The 17828-nt window shown below is 49.1% G+C and overlaps 1 protein-coding gene across 1 annotated transcript; it reads left to right on the top strand.

Moving 5' to 3' along the window:
- The first annotated feature begins 2879 nt into the window (after nucleotides 1–2879).
- MPZL2 (myelin protein zero like 2) lies at nucleotides 2880–16099 on the top strand. Its single transcript, XM_075909709.1, has 6 exons — nucleotides 2880–3108; nucleotides 9027–9193; nucleotides 10127–10337; nucleotides 10563–10707; nucleotides 12397–12474; nucleotides 14068–16099. The coding sequence occupies exons 1-5, from the start codon at nucleotides 3036–3038 to the stop codon at nucleotides 12455–12457; spliced, it is 657 nt and encodes a 218-aa protein (XP_075765824.1). The 5' UTR covers nucleotides 2880–3035; the 3' UTR covers nucleotides 12458–12474; nucleotides 14068–16099.
- Nucleotides 16100–17828: the final 1729 nt, after the last annotated feature.

Raw genomic sequence — 17828 nt, forward strand, 5'->3', positions numbered from 1 at the left:
CTTCTGCCACTTCCACTGGTGTGCCAGCCTGTAGCAGTCGTTCCTACAGCGAGACCCTAAGGGCGTGTCCTGGTGCTATGTACTAGTGGGCAGGGATGGACAGAAGCACAATGGGAACAGCATGGCTACGTCTGCATTGCAATGCTATGATGGGATACTGACAGACCTAGCCCACGTCTTCACAGCAAGCCCGTTATATCGAAATACAATGGGCTTCCTAGTCTGACGTCCCGGTAAACCTCTTTGCATGCGGGTTAAGGGATGTTTCGGAATAGCGCTTTGTCAAAATGTCGAGGTAGGGTGCCGTGTAGACGCACTCTAAGAGGCCTTGTCACAGATTATCTCCTGGGCGACATCCACACTGCACCATAGTTTGAAATCAGAGATGGACTCTGAGCTATGCAAATTGTGTATCGTTTTTCGATCTTATTTTGAAATAGCTTGTTTCGTCGTTTGGTGCTGTCTCCACACTATTCCGAAACATCCCTTACTCCTTGTGGAATGAGGTTTGCAGGGATGTCGGAATAGCAAGCCTGAAGTAATGGGTTTGCTGTGAAGAGTGGGATAGGTCTGTTGGGATGCTCCGATATCCTGTAATAGCGTTGCAGTGTAGACATAGCCATGCTGTCCCCACTGTGCTTCTGTGCATGCCCTGCCCACATGAGCCCGGACATCTGCCCGGAAACCAGTGCCTGGCAGTCCCTGGGGGTCAGCGCCCTGCAACATGGGAAGCAAGAGCATCTGTGGAATGGGAGCGCGCTGGCCTCCGCCTGCCAGGGGATGTGGGAAGGGTTAAAAACAGAAGCCTGTTGCCAAACCGCTGCAAGTTCAGGCCTGAATCCAGGCCACATTCCTCTGAACAGCAATTCTAGCCCAACCCGCAGAGTTCTTGGGCGCTCAGGCGCTGAGGGTTCTGCAGCGCTACCGTGGATGACAGCAACGGGCCCCGCGGCACCCAGGAGGTGTCACTGCACGTACTCAGCTCGCCCAGTCGACCGTTCACTCCAGGCCCCAGGTGTGTCCAGTTTCCCCTGCTGATGCCCAGGCTGTGAACCAATGGCTTGGGCTGCGAGAATGAACTCGCACACAGATGGGTAAAGCTGGGCCCCTTCCTGTGCCTGGCACAAACTTCCTCATGCGAGGGAGGGCAGGCCACTCCTCTCCAATTCCCTCCTTTGGCACAAACCCTGGGCGCGCTCTGAGGCCCTGCGCGGGGGCGGCTGAGGAGGGCCAGCTCCGTGCCTCAGACAACAGGGCTCCTTCAGACTGCACCTCACACAGCAGGCGGGGGCACAACCCGCCCGCCCTGACGCAGTGGTGAGTGGAACACGGCCAGCCCTTGGCACCAATACAGGGATCTGTGAGATTGCAAATAGCAATCAACTCCCACGGCGTCCAGCCGCCGGTCAACATGCTCCCCCCTTTAGAGCAGACAGCACAGGAGGGGTTTCCCCAGTGTCTGACCCTCAGCTGCGGTGCAGCGAAGAGAGCCCAGGAGGGCCCTTGCTCTAAGCCAGCGGTTCCCAACCTTGTCCAGATTCTGACAATTCAGGAAGACTTGGTGACCCAGGGCAATTCAAAACTGGAGGGAGCTGGGGGGGCGGGCCACCTGGGGAGACACTTGGCGACCCTTTTGAAATGTAATGGCGACCCGTATTTGGGTCCCGACCCGTCAGTTGGGAAACCCTGCAAAGCAGTAGAGATGCTCTCCGCTGGAGTTAGGAAAGGGTTTCCCCTCGGCTGGCTGTTGTCTTTCCTGCGCTGTTTCCATTCCGCCTTCTACAAGGCCTTGCAGAAACGTCTCCCATGCTCTGCACTTCATTTGGGCTCCCCTCCTCTTCCGACGGCAAACAGGAGTCAAGCCCTTTTCATGTACCCTTTGCCTTCCAGCTCCCTCCTGCACAAAACATGCCCGTCCCATGTACGCAGTCTCGGGGCTTGACTCACAGCTGTTGTGTGCGTGCATGAGGCCTCTAGGCAGCCACAAACCACTTCAGCAGTTTCTCAGGGTGTTTGCGAGCAAGGATGGAGGCAGGAAACAAACATCCCACCATGCAAACAAGAAACCAGCAAGCAAGGGGGCTGGTAGCCGTGAATGGAAAGGGAGAGAATGTTCTCAGAACAGCAGCGAGGGGAAGTCTGGTGACGAGCAATCAGAGAGGCTGGGCAGGACCGGCCATTCTCTGAACGGGAGACGTCCAGTGCTTTTAGGGAGGCAAAGGGCCGAGGCCCTTCAGACCAGCTATGCTGCTATTCTTCCAAGAGCTGGCTGGGCCCCTGCTGCTGGGATTCTCCCTTTGTTTCCAGATGTTTTGTTCCATAAAAAGATCAGTCGTTTCTAACAAGGATGCTGGGGGCTGGTGTGTGTGTGGGGGGAGATGTCCCTAGCATGGGAGACTCTGAGAGCTCCAGCTCTAGTTCTCGCTATCAACCACCCCCGGCTCCTGGCTCTTGCCTCCAGCAACGGCCTTTTGGGGAGTGAGCACATCTGGCAGGCGCTGGCCAGGGACGGTGGATGAACTCTGCTTCACGGCCCCTCGCGGGATGGCTCCACCCGGGCCTGTTTCGTAACGGGGACACGTTCACCTCTGTTCCCTTTGCTCCGCGGCAGGTCTTACTGGGCAGTGTCTCGCTGCTGCCATAGAGACAGTCCCCTGAGCATCGGCTTGCCCACGGACACACTGTGCTACTCTGTGCGGTTGGAAAATACCCGGGGCCGGCTTTCTTGGAGGAGCAAATCTGCCTAGGAACACAGGGGCTGGTTCCCAGCAGGAGGGGCGGGATGCGGGGCGGAGTGATGTTGCCCTACCAACAGGAAAGGAAAATCCACCTGGTTTGGGCAGTGAGCTGTGCAGGCTCCACCTTTAGTCCCATGTGTGAGCGCTCACTGGGAGCCACTCCGGCAGCAGGAGGAGCAGCAGCATTGGGTGTGGACAGCCTGGCAGGAGGGGAGAGCCAGGAGGCCTTGCTGGCGTGTGGGGCAGCAGGGCTCCTGGGAGCTCACTTCTCTTATCCCCCTGCTCGGACTCTGGAGCATGGACTTGCCTTCCCCGGTGCATGGGCCCCGCTGGATGGGGGCTGTGCTCTTCCTTGGAGTGCAGCTGCTAGGTAAGGGTCTCTTCGGGCGCTTTCCCTCGGGCGCCAGGCACCTCCTTGCACAGGTGACTCGTGGCAGCACTCCTAAGGTGCACCCCTGTGGCCCCGCCAGCATTTTAATTGCTAAATAGGGTGCTCCCACATGCCCCCCCTGCACCTCGGGTGGCCCTCCCTGCACCCTCCGCAGGCACCAGTCGCCCCTGCCTCCTTGGCTTTACCCTCCTGCTCTTCAAGTCCCCTTTCCCCTAAGGTCGGTGCCTGCAGAACTCTGCCATTTCTTCAAGCAGCTTTCTGGTGGGCTGTTTGCGGAGACTGTGCATCCGGACACAAGTCTTGGACAAACAGGTTTAGGTGTGTTCCAGCTGAGTGTGTGAGCATTCTGAGATCGGGTTACATGCTATTTCCTCGCTCCCACCTCTCAGTCCCTGCGCCAGCTGGGAGGGAGGACTTTAGTCTTTGAACTGCCCTGTTTTCACCACTTTCTTTAAAAAGAGGTTATTAAAGAGACAGGCCGGGTTCAGAGTCATTTGCAGCAAAGTAATTCTGGAGAAACACCCAAATGTCAGTGGAATTTTACCGGGTTCACAGTTGCGTAAGGGATCAGAACTGGGTCCAAAGACCCAGTGTGGTTTTACCTTGTTTCTGTCACCTCACTTCCAGCACTGATTCAGGCGCACACACTGTGATCTGTTGTGAAAAAAATTTACTCTTCCAGGCCAAGTTAGTGCTAAGGGTTTGTTTGTTTGTTTGCTTGTTTGTTTTCCAAAGGGTGGTTTTCACTTTGACGTGAAAGCTGATCTTTGCCAAAAAGAAATTTTCAAATGTAAAAACATGGAAAAAGATTTGAGGTGTTCCCTCTTTTGAATGAGTTTCTAGATAAACATAGCTGTGAAACGTCATGGGTTTTTATGAAATCGAATGAGTAATATGCAAAGCGCACCGATTCCAGGGTGTTCATTGCATTCTGACTATTTCGGAGCCCTACCAGATACTCTTTATGAGTATTTGCAGTATTTATTGCTGTATTTGGCAGCAATGGGAAATAACACATACAAGGCTCAAAAGCCATGTTCTACACCCCCAGCTGAATGGTTGTGCTTTTCTACAGGAAAAAGCTAGCTGGACAATAGTCTGGGAAGAGGTGAATTAGGCCTAAAAGTGGGAGGCATCCCTGTTGTGAGTCAACAGCAGGTTGTGTTCAAGGCAAAGGCAGTTGCTGTGAAACTCACTGCATTGTACCACATGGGCAGTGAGGGTGAGTAACACCTCCCCCCTCGAGCTATGACCCCGCTCTGGGCGTCACTTTCCCATGCTGCACACTTTGGAGGGTCAGGGGAAGAGTCTCTCCATCCCACCTCACAAGCCACTGTCCTGCCCTCACTCCAACCAACCCTCTTCTTTCAAGGTGCCCACAACAAGGGAGGCTATAATCAGCCCTCCACACGCCCCTGGATCCCCCATGTGTCACAGCATTGCCAACCACGCATGGGTGAGGCCTCAGGGAAACATGAGATTGTCTTATGCGCCGTGAGGTGAAAAGAGCCGCCCTTTGGGGCGCTGTTATCTGCCTGCTGCTGGGGCAGAAGGGGTTGAGTTTGTCAAGCTTCTCTCTGAAACCACCTGGGCTGAAAATGTTTCCATTGTCAATGAAAGACGCGATTTTCAGGTCACAATCCGATTCCAGCAGTTGGGCCTGTCCCAGAAAAGACGGTTCTATTGAGCCTTGTGATACCACGTTACAAGCTGGCAGCACTGGTTCCTGCCTGCTCAGGGGCTGCCCTCTCTGCTTTCCTAGGGCAAGGGCTGGCTTCCTTTGTGCCCTGTGCAGAGCACACCACGGTGTTGGCACCGATTGAATTAAGAAGGGAGTAACAATGGCCCTACAGTTCTCTCACACTTCCCCAGCCACTGTATGTGCCCTGTGCCCAGGAGTGATGGGACAGTACGGTCTGGGGCTTGGGGTGGGGATGTGTGTCAGCCTGAGCTCAGAGTTTCCATTGGGATCACCCTGTTAGAGCATTTAGGGAAGGGGGTCTATGAAAGGATCGTCTGGGCGAGGTTCTGCAAGGTGCAGAAGGGTCTAAATGACTAGTCACTAAAGCCCTCTCTCCATGGGCCAAACAAGGCACTTTGTGCTTTTGCAATTGAGTTAGCTCAATTGGGTTAGCCTGGGGCCAATAAAATCTCCCTTAACACCCCTATTGACAGAGCGTCACCCTTTTTGTTTGCTTCTAGCAACTGACTTGATTAGATTCTGATCTCACACTGGTGTAAATTAGGAGCAATGCCACTTAGGCATGGTCTAGGTTAAAAGTTAGGTTGGCATAGCTGCAATGCTCCAGGTGGTGGAAAAATTCTCATACCTTAGCACTGTGCTGCACAGACCTAACCTCCATGTAGACATGGTTTGGGCATGAACGGCCTGGAGAAAGTGAACAGGAAAGTGTTCTTTACCCCTTCGCATTGCACAAGAACTAGGAGTCCTGCAATGAAACTAACAAGCAGCAGGTTGAAAACAAACATAAGAAAGTGCTACTTCACACATTGTAAAGTCAAACTGTGGAACTCCTTGCTGTGGGATGTTGTGACGGCCAAAACTATAACTGGGTTCAAAAAATAATTAGCTAAGTTCATGGAAGATAAGTCTATTGATGAGTCTTAGCCAAGCTAGTCAGGGGCACAACCCCATGCTACAGGTGTCTGCGGCAGATCCAGGCTGGGCTGGAGCAACTCCTGTCTGTGGTGGGGGAGCCACTGCAGCCCAGCGGTGGGCAGGGAGGCCACTCCAGCCCTCCTTTTAACCAGTTAACGAGGGTTTTACATCCCTATTTGACACTGTATGGGCAGGAAGGGACAAGATGCCTGTAGCTATAGAAGAGCGGGGAGACGGGGTTGGGAGGGAAGAGAGAACTTTCTGGAAAAACATGGGCCAGGCCATCTCTTCCCCACTCTTACCCCCACTCCGCAGGAAGCGGCACCCCTCCCTTCCCTCCTGCACAGCGCCCAAAGGCTGCTGCGTGCCACATTCTGGTGTGAACCCCGGCAGAAACTGGGGAGGAGGAGAAAGCACAGAATCCTAGGACTGGAAGGAGCTCGAGAGTCATCGAGTCCAGCTCCCTGCCCTCATGGCAGGACCAGACACCATCTAGAGCATCCCTGACAGGTGTCTGCCTCACCTGCCCTTAAAAATCTCCAGTGACGGAGATTCCACAACCTCCCCAGGCAATTTATTCCAGTGTTTCACCCCCCTGACAGGAAGTTTTTCCTAATGTCCAACCTCAACCTCCCTTTGCTTCTTGTCCTGTCATCAGAAGTCAGGAGAATCATTTTTCTCCTTCTCCCTTTTAGATACTTCAAAACTGCTGTCATGTCCCATCTCAGTCTTCTCTTTTCCAGACTAAACAAACCCAGGTCTTTGTGTTTCATCTGAAGAAGTGGGCTGTGCCCACGAAAGCTCATGACACCATCTACATGTTTTGTTGTCTCTAAGGTGCTGCTGGACTATTTGTTGTTTTTAAAGTTTTTCCTTTTCTTTCAGTCTTCCCTCATAGGTCAGGTTTGTTAGGTCTTTAATAATTTGTGTTGCTCTTCTCTGGAATTTCTCCACCTCTTTCCTGAAGTGTGATGCCCAATACTGGACACAATACTCTATCTGAGGCCTAATCAGTGGAGAGTACACAGGACGAATGACTTCTCATGTCTTACTCACAACGCTCCTGTTCATACATTCTAGAAGGATGTTTTCTTTGTTTGCAGTAATGTCAGTCACACTGTTGAGTCATATTTAGTTTGTGGTCCACTCGATCGTTTTCTGCAGAAATCCTGCTAGACAGTCACTTCCTATTTTGTGTGTGTGAAGATAATTGTTTGTTTCTGAGTGAAGAATTTTGCATTTGTCCTTATTGAATTTCATCCTATTTCCCTCAGTTGTCCATTTCTCCAGTTTGTCCAGAGTGTTTTGAATTTTAATCCTCCAAAGCACTTGCAACTCCTCCCTCCCAGCTTGGTATCGTTTGCAAACTTTATAAGTGTACCCTCTATGCCATTATCTAAATCATTGATGAAGATACTGAACAGAACCGGTCCCAGAACCGATCCCTGCAGAACCCGACTTGTTCTGCCCTTCCAGCGTGACTGTGAAGCATGGATAACTACTCACTGAGAACGGTTATCCAGCCAGTTATGCACCCACCTTGTAGTAGCCCCATCTAGGATATTCCTAGGTTGTTAATGAGAAGGTCATGTAAGACAGAATCGCTGTATCACATTGCCTCCCCTCCATCCACAAGGCTTGTTAACCTGTCAAAGAAACTTGTCTGTTTGGTTTGACTTGATTTGTTCTTGACAACTCCACGCTGGCTGTTACTTCTCACTTTAGTATCTTCTAGAGCAGTGGTCCCCAACGTGGTGCCTGCTGGCGCCATGGAGCCCGTCGGGGCATTTATGTGCACCCACCTAGCGCTGCCCCCTGGGAACCAATGCATGCGCAGCCCCGCCCCAGGCACCTGGCAGTCCTGCGTGGCGTCCGCCACCCAAAAAAGTTGGGGACCACTGTTTTAGAGGTTTGCAAATTGATTGCTTCATTATTTACTCCCCATTATTTTTCCTGGCACAGAAGTTAAGCTGACTGGTCTGTGTTTCCTGGGCTGTCTTTATTTCCCTTTTTATAGGTGGGGACTAGTTTGGCCCTTTTCCAGTCTTCTGGAATCTCTCTTGTCTTTCATGACTTTTCAAAGACAATTGCTAATCACTCAGGGTATGTCTACACTACCCCCCTAATTCGAACTAGGAGGGTAATGTAGGCATACCGCACTTGCAAATGAAGCCCGGGATTTGAATTTCCCGGGCTTCATTTGCATGAAGCCGGCCGGCGCCATTTTTAAATGCCGGCAGTTCGAAACCCGTGCTGCGTGGCTACACGCAGCACGGAGTAGCTAGTTCGGATTAGGCTTCCTAATCCGAACTAGCTGTACTTCCTAGTTCGAATTAGGAGGGTAGTGTAGACATACCCTCTGATATCTCCTCAGTGATCCTCTGTGTCCCTGCCTATCTATTGCCTCAGGAAGACACAGCACCAGGTACCAGGAAAAATGGGGTTCATCTTGGGGGCCCAGTGAGGCGTGGAGAGTGGACAGCACTGGGCAGGGGGGGTCTGATCAGTCAATTCTCCCCCTTCTATGTGAGAGAGGTATACAAGAGTGTGTGTTGCATGTGTGTGGTAGCGTAGTGGTATTAACGCTCAAGCCTTATAGATAAGAAGGTAAATGAAAGGAATCCAACTACACATTATTCCTTTTTAATATCTGTCAGCATTGGTACTGCATAGTTCTCTCTGATCGCTATTGAGCTCTCTTGAATATGAGTCATTTTACCAGGTGTCCCGTATTCAGCATGGGGAAAAATGGTCACCCTGCCCACGGAGAACCATGCCCACGCCCTGCTCCAGGACAGAGTGAAACAACTCCACCCACAAGCTCTCCTTGTGCAGTGTTTGTGCACCAGCTGATTCAATCTGTGAAGCACTTTGGGCTCCTTCCGGTTCTAGACATGCAAAATCAGCATCAACAATTAAATCTGCCCCTTGTGCCTCTCGGTGTAACCAATCATCAGGAGCGGATAGGGCAGCTGCCAGCCCACATTGAGTGAACAGGGCTTCTGATTTTGGGTTTTAACTGATGAACTTTGCTAAAGCTCTCCTGCCACACACAGAGAAATTGGTGTTTATTCAAAAGCATGGCAATGGTGGCTTGTGTCTAGGGGCTCTTCCACCCACTAGGGCAGTGCGCGCTTCACAGGCATGCTTTCTAAAGATCGCCACTGGTCCACCGCAGCTAGTGCATGCAGACTCGGCCAGGGCCCACCAATGCTTTGAGGCTGTGCTTTCTCCTAGACAGCGCATTGGTTTTATTTCCATCCCATTTCCCCTCCAGCACTCTGGCCTGTGGCTGCTGTGGAAGTGCACACATCCAGGGAAGTGGAGGCGGTGAATGGGACCAACGTACGCTTAAAATGCACCTTTTCCAGCTCCAGCCCTGTGGGCCAGCGACTGACGGTGACCTGGAACTTCCGGCCCCAGGGACTGAACTCTGCTGAGTCTGTAAGTGGGCCCTTCCTGCTCCAATGGAGCGATGCACAGTGCTGCTATGCAAGCATCGAGCCTGCTGGAAGGGGAGGTGTGAGTGTGGGTGGGGACCACACAATGGCTGCGGTATGGCGGGCAGTTGGCTCTGACTTGAAGGATTCGGTTGACTGCTCCTCTCTGCAATGAGTTCTGGTTTCAGGTCGTATCTTTGCTGGCCACTCAACCTGGTGAGGGAAAGTGTTTCTAGTGCACTCCAGCTTGTGTGGTTAAATGCCGGGGTCAAGGGCAGCTGCACCTGCTTGTGTCAAGGCTGAATTTGGTTCCTCGTCCCTGCTGAAGCCACAGCTCCGGCTTGTGACTCCCTCCCACTGGGAGGGACAGCACGCCGGCAGGGGCCATGCTTATCCTGTCGCATGGCTCCAAGCAGGGAGCACAGCTGCAGCGCTGGCGTAAGGAGGGGGCCAGTCTGAACGTTGGGTGCTCCAGGTGGTCTCTGAGCTCTGCTGCCAGAGGCTGATGCAGCACAAGTCTTGTCTGCTCTAGCCAGGCCTCGTCTCCAGTCCGGGCTACCGGGGACCCTGCTGGCTCCCCACAGGCCCCTGGTGGACGTGAAGTTACAGCTGCTCTCAGAGGTGAGACAATGAGGCCAGAAGCCCGACAGCAGGGCCCCTGCTGCCACTGGGAGGGAGACAACCACGGGGATGAGTCCTCTTCGTCCTATCCCACTGTGCTTGGCTGTGGCTCCTTTGCACGGCTGCTTTCCATCCAGGCTGCCTCTCTCGCCTCTGGCCCCCAGCCTGAAGTGGAGACACTGATCTCGGTGCTGCCTGCTTTCTCAGTGCTTTGAGCATTGTGCCCCGGTTCCAGACAGACAGGTGCCTGCCCTGCAGGGGCGGGGGCCGTCACACACTGGGCAGGGGTGACGAAGCTTCCTCTCTGACCACCTAGGTGTTCTACTACTACGAGGAGCCCTACCCCCCCACCAACGGGCGATTTAAAGAACGAGTTACGTGGGATGGGAACATTGGCCGGAACGACGTCTCCATCATCGTCTGGAACCTGAATCCCAGCGACAACGGGACCTTCACTTGCCAGGTGAAGAACCCACCAGATGTTGATGGCACAATCGGCGAAATCCAGCTCCGGGTTGTGCAGCAAGGTAGGTGGCTGGGGCACTGTCGTGATCGATGCGAAGTTCACTGGCCCAGGGAAGTGGCACCAGCGGACGATCCCCTGCCACGTCTGGGGGAAAGGCATGGCAAAGGGGCTGTAGGAGGCAAGTGAATGACTGCAATAAGGAATGTGGGTGAGGAAGGACTGACGTTGCTAGATCTCCTCCCAACAAAGCCCCCATTTCTCTTTGCCCCATTTCTCTTCGGTGCAGTGCACTTCTCAGAAATCCACATCCTCCTTCTGGCCATCGGCTCTGCCTGTGCGCTGATGATCATTGTGGTGACTGTGGTAGCGGTCTGTCGGCACTATCGGAACAGACGGCAGGAGAAGAGCACTGAGACGGTGGAAACAGAACTGTAAGCACGGGGCTTCTGGGAAACCGGAGGGTATCTTCTCCAGGGAGTCTGGCTAGTGCCTAGCAAGCAGCTGCCAAGTGTGTAAAACCCACCAGCACCTGGCAATAATTGGCTTCTTGCAGGGCAGACACACCAAGGAGCTCACAGAGTGAACCAGCCTCTCTTCTTACCCCAGGGGGTCCATGAAGTCAGGGTAGAAACCAGCTATGGGGAGGTCTCTGTGTGGGGGAAGCTTGCTGTGCCTGTTCTAAGGACAAGCGCAGCACCAGGGTGCAGTGGCTGATGCAGCGGATACATTCTGTGTGACTGGGAAAAACACTAGCTGCTGTTTGTTAAACCAAGAGGTGCATCATCTAGTCGTTACTTTTGGGCCAAGTGTAACTACAGCTCTGAATGAATGTAACTAGCTTCTTCTCTAGAAGGGAGCAGGAAAGATTTACAGCCACTTGCAACAGAGCAGCTACCGGCTGGAGGGAAGGGCTGGTAGCAGAACACTAGAAGAAGGAGCTGCTGGCCACAGCCTTTGTAGAGCCTTGAAAATCTGTGGCTATCCACTTTATATCAGTGGGCATCTGCATCTGCAGATGTGGGTGCAGATATCCACGGATTATTTTTGCAGATGGCAATACAAAAGTTTTCTCCATGCAGTGCTGTTAGCATTGGCTTGTCTTTGATTGGCCAGACACGGGGTAGTTAAAGGGATTCCAGGTGGGTGGCGTGTTGGGGTTTCGTGAGCAGTTTGCAGGGGACCACACTGAAGCCTGAATGCACAAGTGTTACAGGCAGTGGGACAAGAAGACTTGATCACAACAAGCCAGTGCCCAAAAGTTCAGACAGTGAAAATGGGGCAGTGATTGGGACCGTGTCTAACCAGCTGTGATTGAGTGACGCTAATTTGCAGGAACCTAGAGCTACACTGCAGCCTAAACACATGTAACCAACTAATTTAATGAACTTTCCATGTCTCCTAGTTAGAGTTACTGTACACTGGGCACACCCTGGCCGCCTAGGCAGGTGGTGCAGCTGGGGAAATGTGTTGGGAACAGTAGATCAGTGCTGTTCTGGGTCTCCAGAGATGATTGACTTGATCCCCACTATTCACCTACATCCCTCCAGATCTTCGGATGGGTCACATAATGCTGTGACCGGTGTTTGCTTTTCCTGCCAAAGGCAGGCCGGTGTTTATCGCTGTGTGACTGGGTGAAGGGGGCTGCAGTGCAGGGATATCTCTGGGGAACAGGTCACAGCCAATTCAAATCCGAATATTAGATCCTCCCTTCCCCCCAGTGCCCACAAACCTTATGTACACCTCCCACTTAACAGGCTTATTGCCAGGAAGCAAAGTTCTCATGATACCCCTTGCCACTTCCTCCACATAAAACCTCCCCCTACAAATCCGTATTTTTCTGTGCTTCAGGTAAAACAGCCTGGGCAGTGGGGCTCTTGCTGTCGCTTATTGTATAAATGACACTGCTACTTTCACTAACATTCAGTTAATTGTTTCTCCCCCAAAATGTAAAAACCCTAAAGATTCTCTGTTTAAAAAAAAGCAAAAGCAAAACAACCCCAAATTTCAGGTTTTTCTGTGGCAAACTGATTTCTAGGATCCCTGCTTATTTCCTCCTTGTGACTCAGACCCGGGGGCTGCTGGGCAGGGGGCCTGACGGCTGCTTTTGGTTTCGTTTCTAGAACAGAAAAGGAGACGCTGAAGAGTACAGAAGAGAAGGCATCTGTCCCATTAGAAGACTAAGGTTCTCTCACTAAAGGGTACATACGCTTTCCAACAGCTTTCTGGCCTGCTGAAGGTTTTGAAGTAGGGCTGCCAGATGGTTTCAACAAAAATACTGGACACCCTTGACATTATATCACACTCTACATTACATCTGATTGAGAAAATACCTGACATTTCTATTTTCTCAATTTGTTTTCCGAACAGAAAGCTCAAATACTGGACTATCCGGTTCAAAACTGGACACCTGGCAACCCTATTTTGAAGAGGGATTTTTACATGGTGGGGCCACGACCTGTGTGAAATGAATGGGCAGGTCTCAGGACAGTTCCTAGTGGACAGGTCATGGTACTCATATTAAAAAACTGCGACTACCATAGTCACAGTTAGTACCGACTGGCTTTCTCCTTGGCAGCCTCAGTAGGCAGAACAAGGACTGAATGGGACATGGAGACAGAACTTTCTTCTCAGCTTATGGGAGGTTTCTCTGGTTGGGGCTGATGTTAATTGGTAGGGATGCTTGAACAGTTGCTACCCATTATGTAGCAGCTTTGTGGATAAATAAGAGTGCCATTTTCATCTCCACTTTTAGATTCACTTTGCATTCCTCCTTTTGAAGGCCATTACAGGAAGAAGATTTCTGAGGCTAATAACAGGCTCTGCTGATGCATTTATATATCATTTTACTTTCCTACCTTTTGATATCATCAGTTGTCTTCATTTCTTAAGTCCCAAGAATGGTGTAGTAATATGTCGTCTTATTTTCCTTCCTGTAGCTTCTCCCCTGCAAAAGTGTCAGAAGCAGGTGGTTAAGCCTTCTGATTTGAAAACAAGCTGAATCACAGGTGTCTGATACCACAACTGTGGTATCCCCATTCATTTTTGTCACAGCAAAATGGTGGGATTAAAATAAAGCGTGAGCTCTCATTTCCTTCCATTGAAGCAACGCAGGGGAAACTTGTTCTATCAACAGTGAAGTTGTCTTTGGTCTTCACTGACAACTTCAAGAGAACTATAAGAAATTCAAAGGTATCTGAACAGATGTTTCAAAATTCTCATCTTGGCATGTGGAAGAATTTTGGAAAAAATGCCTTTAAATTTTTTTAACTTTTTTTACCGTTTTCCTCTCCTTCCCCACAAAAAACTCTCCCAATATTTGTGGGAAAGAAAATGGGAAAAAGAATAAGTCACTCTGAATGAAAATAGGACAATCGTAGAATCCTAGAACACTAGAACTGGAAGGGACCTTGAAAGGTCATCGAGTCCAGTCCCCTGCCCTCACGGCAGGACCAAGCACCGCCTAGATCATCCCTGACAGGTGTCTGTCTACAATGGTTAACTCATTCCCATTGCAAACAGTCTGTAATTGCTGGCTGCTTATTAGTTCTTGCTTTAATCCTCAAATTGGGTTTGTACTTTGTTTCCTCTTTCAAAGCTCTTTAAATGTTTCTAAAATGAAGACTGATGAGATAATTTGATCAAAGGGAGAGCTTATTGCAAAAACAGGATTTTGAGCCCCTTGTTACTCAAAGTGGAAAGTGTTACAGGTTTGACCATGTGCCATTTCTTTTGCCAGAATGATATTTAGAAGTAGGTGCATTTTTCAGCTTGACTTTTGTTTGGCATTTTAGGTGACTCAGTGTGTGAAAGTAACAGGCTGGGAACCCTGCCTGTTGCCAGCTGCAACGTGAGCAAGTTCTGTGGTGGTCTCTGCCCATTTCTATTTTACTGATGCACCAAAATCCCCACTTTCTTTTGCTGGTCCAGACCTGGTTCCCCCCACTCACTCCTGATTCACCTCAGTTCTACCCTCCAGCACCTTGTGCTGCTTGCCAGCAGCTATGTACCATTTGCAGATGCCCCTCAACTATGGCATGCAGCAGCCAATTCTGTTCCAACCTAGAGATTCTCCTAAGTAAACACTAACCAGTTGCCCTAATCACAGTAAAGTTTTATTTCTTATCAAAGTTCAGTGGTTCCATGGTATCAAGATTCTGGGAGGTCCAGATACCTCTCAGGAATGCAAGCAGCTCTCTTAGATATGCAAATTGATGCAAAAGGAAATTTGTCTCAATGCTAGTTACTGCTCCCGGTTAGCACTAGCATATCTTAGTGCTAAATATGTGGTGAGCACATCAGATTCAGTCCTGCTGCAAACCTCAGTTTAAAACAAGTAATCAAGATCTCAGAGTGCTTCTGTATTTAAGTGGCATGAAATCAAAAAACAAGCTTGTTTGTTCAGAAAGTATTTTTGCTTTTATGGCCCTGCCTGTGAAGTACTTGCTGTGTTATCTCTGTTAGTTTGTTTTCTTTTCCTATTATGGAGGGTCATAAATAAATTTGCTTTGTGGGCAGAGTCAGAAGCTCTGACAGTATAGTTAGCACAATGTAAGTCTAGAGAAACTCTCTATGATACTACAAACCTTCCTATCCTTAACGTAGAGTTGGTCTGGGTTTTTGATACAGTGGAATAAATGCCCCTATGTCATGACAAGGAAAGGCTGTTTATATAAAAGAGAAATTTTAACACACAATCCTAAATTCATGACCAATATGGTTTTGTTGCAATATAAGAATGTTTGTATACAGCACAATGATGTTATGTTGTGGCATGGGCATGCATGTGAAAGCAATAACCAATGCAGAAATTAATTGTCTTCCTGCTGTACCTACATCTGTCCTCTCAGATCTGCGCCTTTTCAGGTGCAGACACCCCCCTGTCCATACTGAACAGCTCTCACTTTGGTATGGGGATCAGTATACAAGTAAAGCAGGATTACAAGAAGGAACATTCCAAATAATGGGGCTAAAAGGTTCCAGTCCTGTTCTCATTGAAATAAATGGCAAAGCTCCCATCAACTTCAATGAAAGGAGGATCGGAGCAGTGAGTTGGAAAAGGAAGATATTGTACTGTATCCAGTCTCACTTGTTGAGATACAAGATACTAATATAGATAAATCCAGATTATCCAAACTCTCCACATTTCATTTGACTCCAAATCTGTTTGGGTCCTCCAAGTCCCAAAACCTACAGAGGGTCTAATGTAAGGCTCTCTCATGGAATTTGTCATGTTACTGTTTTGGCTCTTCAAATGAACTGACTGCAGATTAAATTCAACTATCAGATGCTGCTGTGCTGTGAGACCCACATCCTGAAGGTTAACATAATAACACAACTTTTGTATTCATCTACCTATTTTTAGTAGCAGTTTTTAGAGCAATATTACCCTCATTCTGTGTTTTGTAGTTTCTCTACTTCTCTTCTGCAAACATAATTACCTAATTCTACTTGTCAATTTCAAGGCCCTGATTCTATCAGCTGTTATGCTTGGGCAGACCTTTCAATAGTGAAGAGACCCATTAACTTCATTAGGGGTCTGGATGGGTGCAGAGCTCTGCTCACATGCAACAACTTGTGGGATCAAAGTGCAAGGGCAGTATCTAGAATTGATGTGCATTTTTATGAGTCAAACTGCTAAGTTAGAGACAAGTTTCAGATTTTCATTTTTTGCTGCAAAACTTATGTTTCAACAGAGACAGAAACTATAGTAAGTAAGGGGCTGTGTCCCATCTCTGCTGACAGATACTCTTTTGTAATGTAATTTATTTAAAATGAGCTTTTCAAGTCATTGTATATAAATAAACCATTTTTAGTATTAAAGCATGTCCTTCTTGTGTCTTTTTAATTGAAAAAACTGCACAAGTTCATTATGGTAAGAAAATAATGAATGCCATAGGACATAATGAAGACAACAGGTGAGTGAGAGTGACAGCATCTTTTATTGGACCAGCTGCCATTAATGAGAGAGATAAGAATCCAATAAAAGATATAACTTCACCCACCTTCTGGTGTCCCTGGCCTCTGTTTGTCAGAGGCTGGAGAAGGATGGCAGGAGAGAAATTGCTTGATCATTGTGTTGCCGGCACAGTTGTCTTTGGTCCATCCCATCTGGGGCATCTGATGTTGGCCACTGTCAGCAGACAGGCTACTGGGCTAGATGGACCTTTGGTCTGACCCAGTATGGCCATTCTTATGTTCTGTCTCTAATGTCCTGGCACCAATGTGCTACAAATATGCTGCTTAGTGTATATGTTTAGTATGAACTTTCCACAATGCCAGAAGAAAGTATTTTTTACAAGACCCTACCATAAATAGAATTTAAAATGAATTATTTTATTTGGGAGGCTGGGCCAATTAAGTGTGCAGAGCACTGTGATGCAGAAGTCCTTGGGTGGCAGAAATGCATTCATCTCTTTCGGAAGAGAGCGCTTTGATCAAAATAAGACCTTTCTTATGTGGTGATTTTGAGAGGCACTTGGGAACAAGTACCAGACTGGGCTGTTCCTGTAATTTTCCAGAGCTCCACTGAAAGTTGATGGCCCAGGGTCTTTGAACATCTCTCAACTACTTCCTGTATCTGTTCTCATATGCTGCCTTGCATGATGCCTCCTATATCAGGAGGAGCTTCTTATCCACTAAGTAAGTAACCTTCTTCCTCAGATCCTGTTGTATAATGAATGTCTATCCGGGCCAGCGTGAACTCGTTAGGTCTTTTTGCAACTGAGGGGCAGAAAAAGGCACAAATTGAGACTCTTTATAACAGGATAGTTCTGAAAGAAGAGGGGACATGAGGCACGAGGTTAGAAAGCTACTGACCCACAAATACTTATGTTGCTGGCAACACTTACAAATAAATTGAACTCCCAACGGAAGGTGGTGTAGGTCTAGGGCACACAGGTCTTCAAAATAGTAGTGTAATACAGAGGCTAGTTAAGTGATTATCAATACGCGTAGCATCTATCTACCTACATTGCTTAATCTCAGAAGCCATCTAGTACTGTTTTAATTGGCAAGAGGGAAAGGTAGATGCTACAGACACAACATTTCTCCTTATCTTCCCTTTCTACTCATATGCCCTGCCTCCTGGCAACTCTTCCACTAGAATCCATCCATCAAGCTCCAAATGTCTGCCAAGACTAGGCCACTTGAGAGGGATACCTGAGCACACCTATTGTGCTGTCAGGCTGTGTCTAGACTGGCAAGTTTTTCTCCAAAAGCAGCTGCTTTTGCGGAAAAACTTGCCAGTTGTCTACACTTCCTACTGTCTGAAATCAGTGCTTCTTGCGGAAATACTACGCTGCTCCCGTTCGGGCAAAAGTCCTTTTGCGGAAAAGCGTCCATGCCAATCTAGACGCTCTTTTCCGCAAATGCTTTTAACGGAAAACTTTTCTGTTAAAAGCATTTGCGGAAAATCCTGCCAGTCTAGACGTAGCCTCAGTGTCTGCCATCTCTTGGAAATAAGCACATCCAGAGTCTTCGTTAAGACATCGTTGACTGCCGCTCATCTCACTGTATCCATTTCAATCCGACCTTCCTTCTTTCCCTGCTTCCG

This window comes from Pelodiscus sinensis, chromosome 26, assembly GCF_049634645.1.
Source record: "Pelodiscus sinensis isolate JC-2024 chromosome 26, ASM4963464v1, whole genome shotgun sequence".
NCBI classification, from domain to species: Eukaryota; Metazoa; Chordata; order Testudines; family Trionychidae; genus Pelodiscus; species Pelodiscus sinensis.

Bases quoted from the DNA above. Each gene is read 5' to 3' on its own strand.
- MPZL2 (XM_075909709.1), top strand. From the start codon at position 3,036: ATGGACTTGCCTTCCCCGGTGCATGGGCCCCGCTGGATGGGGGCTGTG. The intron at 9,194-10,126 runs GTAAGTGGGCCC...CTGACCACCTAG, and splicing joins GACTGAACTCTGCTGAGTCT to GTGTTCTACTACTACGAGGA. The intron at 10,338-10,562 runs GTAGGTGGCTGG...TCTTCGGTGCAG, and splicing joins GCTCCGGGTTGTGCAGCAAG to TGCACTTCTCAGAAATCCAC.